Below are 13,975 nucleotides of genomic sequence, written 5' to 3' on the forward strand. Positions count from 1 at the left end.
GTAAGTAATAGGAATGTCAGACATTGTTACTGCATGCATCCGAAACGACGCAACATGCAGCGTTTCCATTAAGGCTCTTACACACGGGCGGTTTTTGCGCTCCCCTGCATTGTGCTCTCTTCTGTTCAGTCGAAGAAGAGCGCAGGAGTAGACGCACTCAATTATTGTAAAGGGGGCTGTACTCACACAGACGCATGTATGCGCCGAACGCAAGTGAAATGCAACATTCTGCGTCCCACCTAGTTTGGCGCTTACATGCGTCTGTGTGAGTACAGCCCCCTTTACAATAATTGACTGCGTTTACTCCTGCGCTCCCCTGCGACTAAACGGAAGAAATCGCAACGCAGGGGAGCGCAGGAAAAACCGCCCGTGTTTAAGAGCCCTTAGACAGTTGTATTGTGTTGGATGCCTGCATCGACAACATCCGACATTCCTATTACTTACCTTAGATTCAGCGCATCCGACGTGACGCTTGTGATTCATTTAACCCTAAAGGGGTTGTTCACCTTGAAATTCACTTTTAGTATGATGTAGAGAGTGATATTCTGAGACAATTTGCAATTGGTTTTCATTTTTCATTATTTGTGTTCTTTGAGTTATTTAGCTTTTTATTCAGCAGCTCTCCTGTTTGCAGTTTCAGCAATCTGGTTGCTAGGGTCCAAATAATCCTAGCAACCATGCACTGATTTGAATAAAATACTGGAATATGAATAGGAGAGGCCTGAATAGAAAGATGAGTTATAAAAAGTAACAATAACAATTCATTTGTAGCCTTACAGAGCATTTGTTTTTAGATGGGGTCAGTGACCCCTTTTTAAAATCTGGAAAGAGTAAGAAGAAAAAGGCAAATAAGTTGAAAAAAACTATAAAAAAAAAAAATAATGAAGACCAATTGAAAAGTTGCTTACAATTCGCCATTCTATAACATACTAAAAGTTAGTTTAAAGGTGAACCACTCCTTTAAAGGAACAGTAACACCAAAACATGAAAGTGTTTTAAAGTAATGAAAATATAATGCAGTGTTGCCCTGCACTGGTAAAACTGCTGTGTTTGCTTCAGAAACACTACTATAGTTCATATAAACAAGCTGCTGTGGAGCAATGGCGGAAATTGAAAAAAGTCTATATGGCACAGGTTAAGTAGTGGATAACAGATAACACCATTATGTTCTACAGAGCTTATCTGCTCTCTGCTGTGTATCCTGAGCCTTTTCTCCTTTGAATGGCTGCCCCCCATTGCTACACAGCAGCTTATTTATATAAACTATAGTTGTGTTTCTGAAGCAAACACATCAGTTTTACCAGTGCAGGGCAACACTGCATTATATTTGTATTACTTTAAAACACTTTCATTTTTTGATGTTTTTGTTCCTTTAAAAAGTGTAAAATTCAGTCAGTCTTAACAGATGGTTCTCTGTGTGATGGAAACACAATCTTTTTCTCCAGATTCCTAGGGAATTTGTTATTACAACGTTACCAGTTCCTGCACTGCGCTGCCCTTTCCTTGTGTTTTCTTTTTACTCTCCATGTGTTTGAGGGTCAACATCAATGCAGCTCGGAATTCTGGGAAGTCGGAGAGGAAGTCAAGGAGGAATGCATGAAAATACTTTCCACTGACCCCAAATCTCTGCTACTCCCTTCCTTACATACTATACAGTCTTGTAAGTCCCAGTCCCACTTAGCAATGCAAAATGTGTTTTACTCATAACACCATTGTTATTAATAGAGAAAAAAGGAAGGGGTAGGGGATGTAAACCCAAAAATAAATATGTGCCTAATGAAACAATGTAATTCCTATTGACTTTCTTATATAGATTCATTACAGGTTTTATTCAATTAGAATGAAAGTAGTTTATATATGTATGTGTGTATTCTGCCGTATCTGTCTGTCCCTTTCAATTATCTGCCCTGGTGGTTCTGTCTCTTATGACAACAAAGCAGAAATCAGCTGTATAAAGGGGTTGTTCACCTTGAAATTCACTTTTAGTATGATGTAGAGAGGGATATTCTGAGACAATTTGCAATTAATTTTCATTTTTTATTGTTTGTGGTTTTTGAGTTATTTAGCTTTTTATTCAGCAGCTCTCCAGTTTGCAATTTCAGCTATATGGTTGCTAGGGTCTACATAACCCTAGCAACCATGCATTGATTTGAATAAGAGACTGGGATATGAATAGGAGAGGCCTGAATAGAATGAGGAGTCATAAAAAGCAGCAATAACAATAAATGTGTAGCCTTATTGAGAATTTGTTTTTTTAGATGGGGTCAGTGACCCCCATTTGAAAGCTGGAAAGAGTCAGAAGAAGACAAATAATTCAAAAACTATCATAAAAAAAAAAAGAAAAAATTCTATTTTTTTTTCTGGATTCAGCCAAACCCCTGAGTCCTTTGTGAAAGATTCGGCCGAATACCGAATTGGAACCCTAATTTGCATATGCAAATCAGTGAGAGGGAGGGCAAAATTCTCGCACAAAGTGAGAATTTTTGTAAAAAATGTTTTACTTCCTTGTTTTGTGACGAAAAGTCACATGATTTTAAGGATTCGGATTTGGTTCAGCCAAGGCACAAGGATTCAGCTGAATCCAAATCCTGCTGAAAATGTACGAATCCTGGATGCACAGAATCCACTATTTTGGATTTGGCCTAACCCCCGAATCCTTCGTGAAAGATTCTGCCAAATACAGAACCAAACCCTAATTTGCATATGCAAATTTGGGGTGGGAAGGGGAAAATGTTTTACTTCCTTGTTTTATGACAAAAAGTCACGCAATTTCCCTCCCTGTCCTTAATTTGCATATGCAAATTAGGATTTGGTTCAGCCAGGAAGAAGCATGTTGTCTCGGAATATCAATTTCAATGTCCATCAAACTAAAAACTGCTCCTTTTCCACATCTAGAAAGAAGCATATAAGGCTGATTTATTTTACAGATATGGGACCCGTTATCCAAAATGTACCAAATTATGGAAAAGGCCGTTTCCCATAGACTCCATTTCATTCAAATAATTCAAATGTTTCAAAATGATTTCCTTTTTCTGTGTAATAATAAAACAGTAGCTTGTACTTGATCGAAACTAAGATATAATTGATCTTTATTGGAAGCAAAACCAGCCTATTGTGTTATTTAATGTCTAGTCTAGTAGACTTAATGTATGGAGATCCAAATTACGGAAAGATCCGTTATCTGGAAAACCCCAGCATTCCGGATAACAGATCCCATACCTGTACCAATATTTTTAGTACAGGTATGGAATCAGTTATCCCATTATCCAGAAAGCTCCAAATTACAGGAAGGCCACCTCCCATTGACTTCATAATAATCTAATAAACCCCATTTTTTTCAAAATGATTTCCTTGTACTTGATCCCAACTAAGATATAATTAATCCTTATTGGAAGCAAAACCAGCCTATTGGGTTTATTTAATAATTTTCTAGTAGATGAATATCCAAATTACGTAAAGATTCATTACCCGGGAAACCCCAGTCCCGAGCATTCTGGATAACAGGTCCCATACATGTACACGGTTTCAAGAGACAGATATAGGTATAAGGGATGGACAACTATTGCTGAGTTGCTATTAAAAAAGAAACCTTTCTTAAATCTTTCCTAAGCAGAAGAACATCAGAGCAGCCTCTTTCTTTCTCCTGACAACTTCCTTGACTACTTGGTGGTCAGACTGGTGGGAAAATGACCAGCAGGTGGCGCTGTTGTAACAAAATTCATTCATATTAACAGTACATGTATCCTTTAATATCTTGGAATTAAAAATAAAATGTATCCTTTAATATCTTGGAATTAAAAATAAATAATTAATGAATGTACATTGCAAAAGTGCTTAGAATATCAGCCTGATATTCAGACCTTTATCAAGATGCCTAGATGGTTGTTTGTACACCATTAATTTTGTACACTATAAAGGAAAGTCCTGTAAGTGCTCAGTCATTGTTGTGGATATATATGTATAAACACAGTTCATGTTAACAGTACATGTATCCTTTAATATCTTGGAATTAGAAATAAATAAAACAATGAATGTACATTGCAAAAGAGCTTAGAATAGCACCCTCATTAATTTTACATTCACTTATTTGTAAGGTTTACCTTTTAGCAAGTCCTGTGAGTCATTGCTGTAAATGTGCTTGCTGAACTACAACTTGGCACCCAGGCACTTGGTAGATTTTGTTGTATATACTGTAAGGTGCAGGATCCATAACAGACACTTTTCTTCTCTTTAAGATATTTTATTTACATACAGGGGTGACCATTTCAGGATACAAAACAAATCATAAAAATAAATCCTGCCCACTGGGCTCTACCTTCACATATGAAGAGTTCCCTTACTACACTGAGCCCCTTGTGGACTGCCAGTAAGTAAACACATAAGTAGGGGTCACCCCTGTACTCACAAATCTTCTGGGGGATTGCTCAGCCTCCTGGCTTTCCTCAGTCAGTCAGACCCTCTGTTACTTGGTCTCCTCTCTCTGCACCTTGCAGTAGCAAATGGCACCCCTAGCCCCTCTGGGGGCTCCTCGCACAGGCAGTAATATGTTAAAATGTAGAACATGAGTAGAACATTAGATATAGCACATGATCATACATCTAAATTCATGAATTTTCCTTTTTAGATGATTTGGGACCAGTCGTGGACTGGCAATCTGTGGGTTCTGGCAACTGCCAGAGGGGCTGCTGTGAGATGCCATTGAAAATAACTAATTAGTGGGCTGGTGGGGGCTGTTTGGGCCTCAATGTACTTGGAATGCCAGGGCCTCCCAGTCCGGACCTGTTTGGGTCACACAGGGACACAGTGGCAGTAGCCGTATAATTTTGTTCAGCGTAACAGGAATATGCCCAGCCCCCCCCCCCCATAGTCCCTCATGAATGAAGCCATTTAGTCTGCTTCCCTCTCTCCTGCAGGGTGTCTGTGTTCCACTAGGATTCTGTCTCACTGAATATACTGTGACTCACAGCAGCCTCTATGGGGTTTCAGAAGAAACTGACTATCTGGGTCCTTGATTTTAGGTTCTCTGGTGGGCTTGAGGGGGGCCTAGTCCATTGCTCACTGCTACTGTTTATTGGTGCAATGGGAGCTGTGTATATCCACTAGTGAGGGAGTTTTGACTTGATTCTTTTAAACAACTCTGGTCATGACACATCCGAGCTATGACTAATGTAGGATGATGCTCTTGCTTGTACCGACCCTACAATTAACACTGATGTAGCAATGCCGCTGTATTAGTCACTATGGGTTACACTCAGTATTTACTTAAGCTGCATAGGATAATAAAGGGCAACTATAGCTAACCAAAGCTCTGCCCATACCAAATGGTTCCCATTCCCAACAATGTGGAGGATTTGATCAATGAAAAAAACCTGAAAGGCGATCTAAACCTCCCTCTCCTGCTGCAAACAAATTAAATAGTTTATCTGAACATTATAGCAATTTACATTCATTTTGAATTCTTTAGATATTAACAGTGCTATAGAGCTTTTGGCTGGCCAGCTCAGTGGGTTCAATAAATGACTAATTAGACAGGCAGTGTTTCCAAAACTTCATTCTGCACAGTTCTCTCCCCCGTTTGTTTACATTTTAAGGTCACAGTTTGCGTTCGACCTGTGTTCGATGCTTGCTTGCTCCTCCTTGCCAGAACTAGGGGTAGGTAGAGTAGGCAGGTGCAGAGGGTGCAAAGCTGGGGGCGCCACGCAAGTACCTTCTCTGTAAGTGCTCATTTTTGGGGAGGGGGTTAGTTCCCCTTTATGGCAGCTTCTGCTTGAAGGCTAAATATGATATATAGGGGCATATTTATCAATGTTACCAGGCATCCCCTGACTGAATCGTGGCGCATGTGCTGTATACAAAACTGCAGAAGGAAGATTTACAGCAGGGGTGTCCAAACTTTTTACATAGAGGGCCAGATTTGGTGAGGTGAAATTGTGTGGGGCCGACCATTCAGCCTGACATGCTGGATCCCAGGCAAAATGAAATGCGAAATGTGAAGCCACTACAATTTATGATATCTCTCTGTACAGACTATGAGTAAACTAAGGGACTGTTCCTGCTGAATTGTGCTTAGTACAGGGGAATACCTATGCTGCTATAGTTTTATGGGATCTCTCTGTACAGACTATGAGTAAACTTAGGGGACTGTTCCTGCTGAATTGTGCTTAGTATAGAGAATACCTATGCTGCCATAGTTGTAGCCATTTATAGATTAAATACGAGAGAGCGCAACTGGAAGATACGGCAGGCCACTTCACTTTACCTCAGAAGTGCGCCGGACGTCAGCGCAGGGGCCCCGGAACCCGGAAGATGCGGCAGGCCAGCGGGGGGGGGGGAGGTGATGTTTTTCTCCATCCTTGAGCTAGACGGGCCCTCATTGTTGGCAGTCTGGGAGTGGAGTATAGTGCATCTTCCATCCATTGGACCAGGCCCCTAAAACCAGGCGGGCCCTAGGTAAATGCGTAGGGTGCCTTGTCGGTAATCCGGCCCTGGCTGCGGGCCAATTAAAAATGGACCGCGGGCTGCAGTTTGGACACCCCTGATTTATAGTATATATATCTGATTTATAGTGAATCAAGATTTTAGGATGAATAAAGGAAGATCAGCTTGGCAAGGACATTCCATAGCAAACATAGGAATGGTTGCCCAGTAAACATTCTGAAGAATAACCAGGTTTTAGCAAACACAGAGCAGAGAGCAGGAGACACAGAGCTTTACAAATAATCCTTGGCCAAAGGGTTACAAGCTCACGTGAACCTCTTAGAATGAATAACCTCTAACCTCCTTAGATATATAATATGCCCTCCACCTCCGTAGTAGCTTTGCCTTGGACCCATGAATGGACGCCAGCAAATAAATCATGGCTAGTTGCTCTGGAACCTGAAGGTCTTGCACTTAGGGGTTCCTGCCAAGGGCCGGAACAAGGGGTAGGCAGAGTAGGCATGTGCCTAGGGCGCAAAACTTAGGGGGCGCCAGGCACGTGCCTTTCACTGCTGCCTACCCCAGTCTGGTCTGCAAAGTCCGGCTAATTGTGTTTGTTTGCACGTTTGTGTGCACATACAAGCGGTAAGGGGGATCCTGCTGGTCACGTACATGCGTGCATTCTCATGTACGCGTGGGCTGCAGAGGGGGCGATAGGGCCGGCCGGGTAGCCTGGGGTGCCGGGCCGGCCTGGTTCTTGTGCCAAGGGTGCAAAGCTGGGGGGCTCCAGACACGTACCTTCTTTGCTTCCTACCCCTAGTCCGGTCCCCATTTCTCCTCGCTGGCTGTGAGCATGCGTGCCTATTCGGGCCTGTTGGTTCGCATATTCGTACGTGCCCAGGACTCCTTGCCTGCCTGCCTGCCTGCCTGGCCCGGTGCTGTTCCCACCTGTTAAAAATATAGCAGTCAGCGGGGAAAAGAAAAATGACCCTCCAAATGGCCACAGGACAGTACTCAACTGGAGAGCTGAACCCCAGCAAAGAACTCCTCCTTACCTGTAAATTCAAGATATACTTTGATCATGTAATAATCTCTCTAATGCTTTATTTACCAGTAGGTCTTTCCAGCTGACACAAGGTCACCCATTCCGATTAGAAGAAAAGAGGTTCCAGCTAAATATTGGGAAGGGGTTTGTTACAGTGAGAGCTGTGAAGATGTGGAATTGTCTCCCTGAATCAGTGGTACAGGCTGATACATTAGATAGGTATAAGAAGGGGTTGGATGGTGTTTAGCAAGTGAGGGAATACAGGGTTATGGGAAATAGCTCATAGTACAAGTTGATCCAGGGACTGGTCCCATTGCCATTTTGGAGTCAGGAAGGAATTTTTCCCCCTCTGAGGCAAATTGGAGAGGCTTCAGATGGGGATTTTGCCTTCCTCTAGACTTCTGGCAGTTAGGGAGGTCATATATATCTAGACTTAAAAGGTTGAACTTGATGGACTTGTGTCTTTTTTCAACCTAACTTACTATGTTACTTTATAATAAAGCCAACTAGATTTTTTATAGTAATGTAATAATCACAACACAAGTCCCTACGTTATACTGTAGACAGTAGTATATTATAGTTTATTTAAGCGCTTGTTTTAAATAGATTTTACTGTGAGGTGAGTAGGGAGTGATAGTCTGAGCTGAGGCAATTTGCTTACATTGTTATTTACGACGCATAAGTTATTTAGCTGTTTAGCACATGGGTTTCTTTTAACACAGAGTCTTTGTTACATTTGACTTTTATTTGTTATGTTTTGCAGAAGTCAGTCACTCCAGTAAAACACTTTCCACACACAGCATTGCGCGCCTACACCAAGAATTACCACAGGAAACCAACCCTCTGCATTGACGTCTAAACTAACCGGAACTTATGTGACCAATCAGAATGCCGTTCGTCAGCAACCAGGAAGCAAAACAAATCTGTATTCAACCTTTGTTGAAAGACGGCGACATGGGCCAATGGGTGAACGCTTCCCGGGCAGAGGCGCTGCTTGGTTTGGAAGTGGTTTTAAGGTGGAGCTCTGCGATTTTTTTGGAGCCCGGACCAATGGGTTAAGCTGTGGGCGGGGTAAACGTGTGCTCTGACCCAATGGGATTTGTCTGGGGTGTGGCGTGCGTGTTCGCTGTGGCCGTGGGTTAGGCAGTCTGTCACTGTGCTGCACAGTCTGGGAGCGGCGGGGAAACGGGGGACATGCTGGGGCTTGGAACAGGCGGGGCAGCTAAGCCCCCAAAGCAGCCGTCGTTTGTGTCCTACCTGACTCCTGAGGTGAGTGCTATATAACCGCATGGGGGAGGTAAGGTCACTGACAGCCCGGCTCAAAAGGGAGATGATATTGTAATCTTTTTGCATTGGGGGCAGCAACCCTGTGTCTGTGACATGGTACATTCTTCTCCCTTGTCTCTGGAATGGTATATTCTTTTTTTTTGCCAGAGTGTAGAGTGGTATATTCCTGTTCCCTGTGTGTGAAATGGAATGTTCTGATCCTCTGTGTGTGGAACGGTGTATTCTTTTCTTATGGGAGTTGTATTGACGTGTAGGACTGTGTGCATCAAGGCACGGGCATTTGTCCTGGATCCTTTATATTTTGGGGTCACTTGGGGGAAATATTTAAATTAGTAATATATAAATGGGGGTGTCCAGCCTGCCAGTTACTGGGCCCCACAGCAATATCTTGTTAGGGCCCCCCTATAATTTGCAAATAAGGAATTTTCTATAAACATAATAATGACACAGTGTCAGTCAGTGCCCCCACTGACCCCCTATACCTCTTGGCCCCCCTACCTTCTGGGCCCCTATATTCCCCGATCCCCCTATACCACCTGGACCCCTATACCTGCTGGTCCCCTATACCTGCTGGCCCCCCTATACCTGCTGGTCCCCCTATACCTGCTGATCCCCCTATACCTCCTGGTCCCCCTATACCTCCTGGTCCCCCTATACCTCCTGGACCCCTATACTTGCTGGTCCCCCTATACCTCCTGGACTCCCCTATACCTCCTGGTCCCCCTATACCTGCAGGTTCCCTATACCTCCTGGACCCCTATACCTCCTGGTCCCCCTATACCTCCTGGTCCCCCTATACCTCCTGGTCCCCCTATACCTCCTGGTCCCCCTATACCTGCTGATCCCCCTATACCTCCTGGTCCCCCTATACCTCCTGGTCCCCCTATACCTCCTGGACCCCTATACTTGCTGGTCCCCCTATACCTCCTGGACTCCCCTATACCTCCTGGTCCCCCTATACCTGCAGGTTCCCTATACCTCCTGGACCCCTATACCTCCTGGTCCCCCTATACCTCCTGGTCCCCCTATACCTCCTGGTCCCCCTATACCTCCTGGTCCCCCTATACCTCCTTGGGCCCCTATACCTCCTGGACCCCCTATACCTGCAGGTCCCCCTATACCTCCCGGGCCCCCTATACCTACTGTCACTCTTATAAAAAGAGTCACATAAACTAGCCTGTCTCTAAAGTTTGGCCCCAGTTCCATGCCTGTGTGATTGTGAAGCCAGATCAGCAAAATACAACGGCATCAACCCAGCACTTTGCAGGAACTCACCCCATACAGCATGGACCCCAAACAAAATGCATAGTCTGCTCTTTTCCAATTGGGTACTAAGGCTGAGGGGCAGGCAAAGTTGCACTGCTTTAGGATTTTAGTAAAGGGTGGGATTAGCCCTACAGCGTGCTGATTGGGTAGATTGCAGAGTTCCTGGCCCCGCCCCATAGCACCTGAGCATGTGTACAAATACAGGCATCAGTTTAGCTGTGGTTGTTTGTTACGCACAGCTCATTTACATTCCTAAAGCTAGAGGCTCATTTACATATTAAAGATGGATCTCATTTGGACTTTTAGGTGCGTGGCCTATTTACATTTTAAACCAAGAGGCCCACCGGCATTTGCCCGAACCCACAGACGGCCAGTCCAGGTCTGTGTAAAGGGCATAGTATACTCTTCTCTGCTGGGGTGCCTTTTAGATCTAAGTTTGTGTCACAACATGCCCACTAGTGACAGGAGGCTCACAAAAACTGTGACTTGCTCCCACCCCTAGGAAAGACATCTCAGCCTGTGGACCCTTACTTTAAAGCGAGAGTGATATGATGGAATGCGATGGGCCTGTAACTGGCAAAGTTGCAGCTCTGAAAAAAGCAAGAGCTGGACACGTCATCTCCCCCATAGTGATGTGTGGGTTGACATGAAACCTGCTTTGACTGGGTTGACCACCAGTTGGGCATATTGGGGTTGAAAGATGACTAACCATTGCAGGATAGGGTTGGGTGCTGGTCAGACTGGGGGAGTACACTCCTCCACTGCTCCTGAACATTCTGTGTCTTGGAACCAGAGGCATGCGCACAAAGTAGTGTACAGAGTGAGATAACACATGTAAAGCTGGCCATACATTGGGAGAGACATCACCAAACAAGCAGATCTCTCCCTGATATGCCTACCTTGAGTTGGGTGGTATCCGGCTGATCCGATCGTGGGCCCTACTGCCCAATGATGGGATCACAATGATAAGAATACGGGCGGGTCAGATTGAGGGCCGCATCAGCAAACCGATGTGGCCCTTGATCCGGCGGGTGCAGGTTGAGGTTTTCCTGACTTGAACATCACTACTGTCCGAACCTGCACCAACAACCCAACTTTGTGACCCAAACTAACCCAACCCGTTGGTATTGAATATACTCGTACTTTACTAATGCTCATGTTTCCTGTATGTGTATATCAATAAACAAATTTAACCATGTTCAGGCTGAGATTCAAAATACACCCTAGCATTGACAAATTGTCACAGATCCAACAAAATGTGCCAGTCCCAGCAGCTATCTGTAATAATATACAGACTTTTCACCTGTAGCCTCACAATTGGATGGTCTTCTACCCCTCCTGTGTGTGTTCATGATACCCCTCTCCATTGTTTGTGTTAGAGGTGAAAATTCCCTTCTGGGCATATACACACTGCTCTGTCCTTCTCTCATGTATTTGTGGATGTAAAAATGATCTCCTTTATCTGTGCGCATGGAACATGGATTACTTGCCCATGTGTATTTTTCTGTGTATCACTCCCACTTTAAAGGAGAAAAAAACCCTAAAAATTAATTTTGGCTAAAAATGTCATTTTATATAGTGAACTTATTGCACGAGGCTAAAGTTTCAGCTTGTCAATAGCAGCAATGATCCAGGACTTCAAACTTGTCACAGGGGGTCACCATCTTGGAAAGTGTCTGTGACACTCACATGCTCAGTGGGCTCTGATTGGCTGTTGAGAAGCTAAGCTTAGGGCTCGTCACTAATTATCCAGCAGAAAATGAGCTTCCCTGGCTGTAATATAAGCTGATGCTACAGGGCTGATTATTAAATTCTGATGCTAATTGCACTGGTTTCTGTGCTGCCATCTAGTAATTATCTGTATTAATTACTAATCAGCCTTATATTGTGACATTTCTATTCTATGTGTACTGTATATTGTGAGTGGGTCCCTAAGCTCAGTAAGTGACAGCAGCACAGAGCATGTGCAGTGAATCAGCAGAAAAGAAGATGGGGAGCTACTGGGGCATCTTTGGAGACACAGATCTTTACTGCTAAAGGACTGTGGTTGCCTTGGGCTGGTACAGAAGCACAAAACATAATGTACAACATTTCTAGCTACTTCTTTAGTTAGGCTTTAGTTCCCCGTTAACATTGGGAAGAAAATTCAGATCTGTGTGCCTTTAGCAGTGATGTGAAACTACTGTAGACGCACATAAATGTCCATGGTATATATACTTGTGAGTGCAGTCTGTCTGGACTTCTTGCATTCTCGACTGTAAAAATCAAACAATTGCTTGCACTGGGAGTGCTGGGGGCCCACACTTTTCTGCTGTTGTTGAACAAACTCCCAGTGTATCCCCATGCCAGGAGATGTTGAAGAGGCAGAAGGATACAGCTGGCAGGATCATGTATGAACGCCCGCAAGAAATGCAACATGTTATAACTTCAGTCCAGTACAATCACAAGAACCAACAATGACACCCAATTAATTTAGAAATTTAAGGGTGATAACTGGTTAAGCACCTATTGGATTTGATGCACTAATTGGCACTTTATATTTATGAATTGGTAGGAAATTAATTCGTTGATTAATTGACCAGGCACATCTTGCACTTTAATTAAGCTATTTATTTAAATTAAGGGATTTAATTGATTGCTGGATATTAATTAAGATGTTACAGTCGGGGTACCTTTCTATAATTTTTATATAACCCCAATTAATTAATTTGTCATCTTGCGTAAACTGGATGATATTCGATTCACACCGATAGTGACCAATCAGATCATTTTGTCACTTGTAGTAAACTGAAAAAAGTGCTGATTGGTTGCAGTGCATAAAAACACTACTATAGTTAGGAAATCAGACCCCCTGACACTTACTACTTCTGTATATAGTCCTGCAGGACCTACAAGTATATGTCCAGTGCAAACCCTCCTACACCTTGCTAATGGGATCTCCCATGAAGATGATGTGTCCCACAATAAGCTTGCAGCCTCACTGCAAAGCAGTGTAATAATGGATATCCCAGGATCATGCCAATCCTCTCCTCCTATGAGAACATATATCATACCTCCCAACATTCAGAAAATAGAAAGAGGGACAAACCGATTTGCCATGCTCTGTTCGGGGAAAACATTATGACCACACCCATTTTATGTCCACACACCCCTAAATACCCCCCCCTAAAAAATTTGGCAGATTATGGAAAGTTTGAACACATTTCTGTGAGTTTTGGGGTCAGTTTTTATGTGTTATTACAGTTTTGCTAATGAAGGTGAATTGCTGCAAGTCACAGTTTCCCCAAGAGACCTGCATGTCTTAAATAGTTACAACTATTTCTTTGTTTATCTTAAAGGGGACCCGTCACCCAAAAAAATTATTCAAAATCCTATTTTATCACATTAGTCAAGCAAAATGAACTTTATTTACACTATAAAAATTATTTGAATCTTGTTTCCTTCAGTCTGGGAATTCATAATTATAGCAAGCAGGCAGGAGCCATTTTGTGGACACTGTTATTAAGAAAAGTCTTGTATCATCTCAGAATCTTGTTTGTGCACCAGAATGGGGGACCCGATGTCCATCCCCATGCCCTGGCTACACAATTAAATAGTAAAGAGAACTGGGGAATGTGGGGAGAGCAGTGACATCTAGGAAGTGCTGAATGGAAAGTGAAAGTAATTGCCTGCCCCGCCTCTATGCCCATGGCATAGAGGAGGGGCAGACAATATTTGATGGACAGCTGAGATTTTTAAATGAGCTTACAACAGCTATGAATGCTTTAATAAAAAATAGAAATTGGATTTCATGTTTAATTTGAAAAGGACTTTTATTATACAGATTTTTGTGTCTGGGTGACAGGTCCACTTTAAATTGTTACAAATGTATCTAAGTGCAGCTGTCACGTGTTCTGAGCACTCTGCCAAAATCCTCTTATTTAATTATGTTTTAGAAACTTTGTATCTTTTTCTGGCTGT

The 13,975-nt window shown here is 43.1% G+C and overlaps 1 protein-coding gene across 1 annotated transcript in view; it reads left to right on the forward strand.

Annotated features, from left to right (window-relative positions):
* The first annotated feature begins 8,560 nt into the window (after positions 1-8,560).
* The window catches only part of mtmr12.L (myotubularin related protein 12 L homeolog), a 65,361-nt gene continuing 59,946 nt past the window's right edge, over positions 8,561-13,975 (forward strand). The window contains exon 1 of the mRNA XM_018266574.2: positions 8,561-8,731. Within this exon, the coding sequence (XP_018122063.1) occupies positions 8,657-8,731 (75 nt within the window). The 5' untranslated portion in view covers positions 8,561-8,656. The remainder of the gene's footprint in view (positions 8,732-13,975) is intronic.

The sequence above is a fragment of the Xenopus laevis genome, chromosome 1L (genome assembly GCF_017654675.1).
Source record: "Xenopus laevis strain J_2021 chromosome 1L, Xenopus_laevis_v10.1, whole genome shotgun sequence".
Classification (NCBI taxonomy): Eukaryota; Metazoa; Chordata; class Amphibia; order Anura; family Pipidae; genus Xenopus; species Xenopus laevis.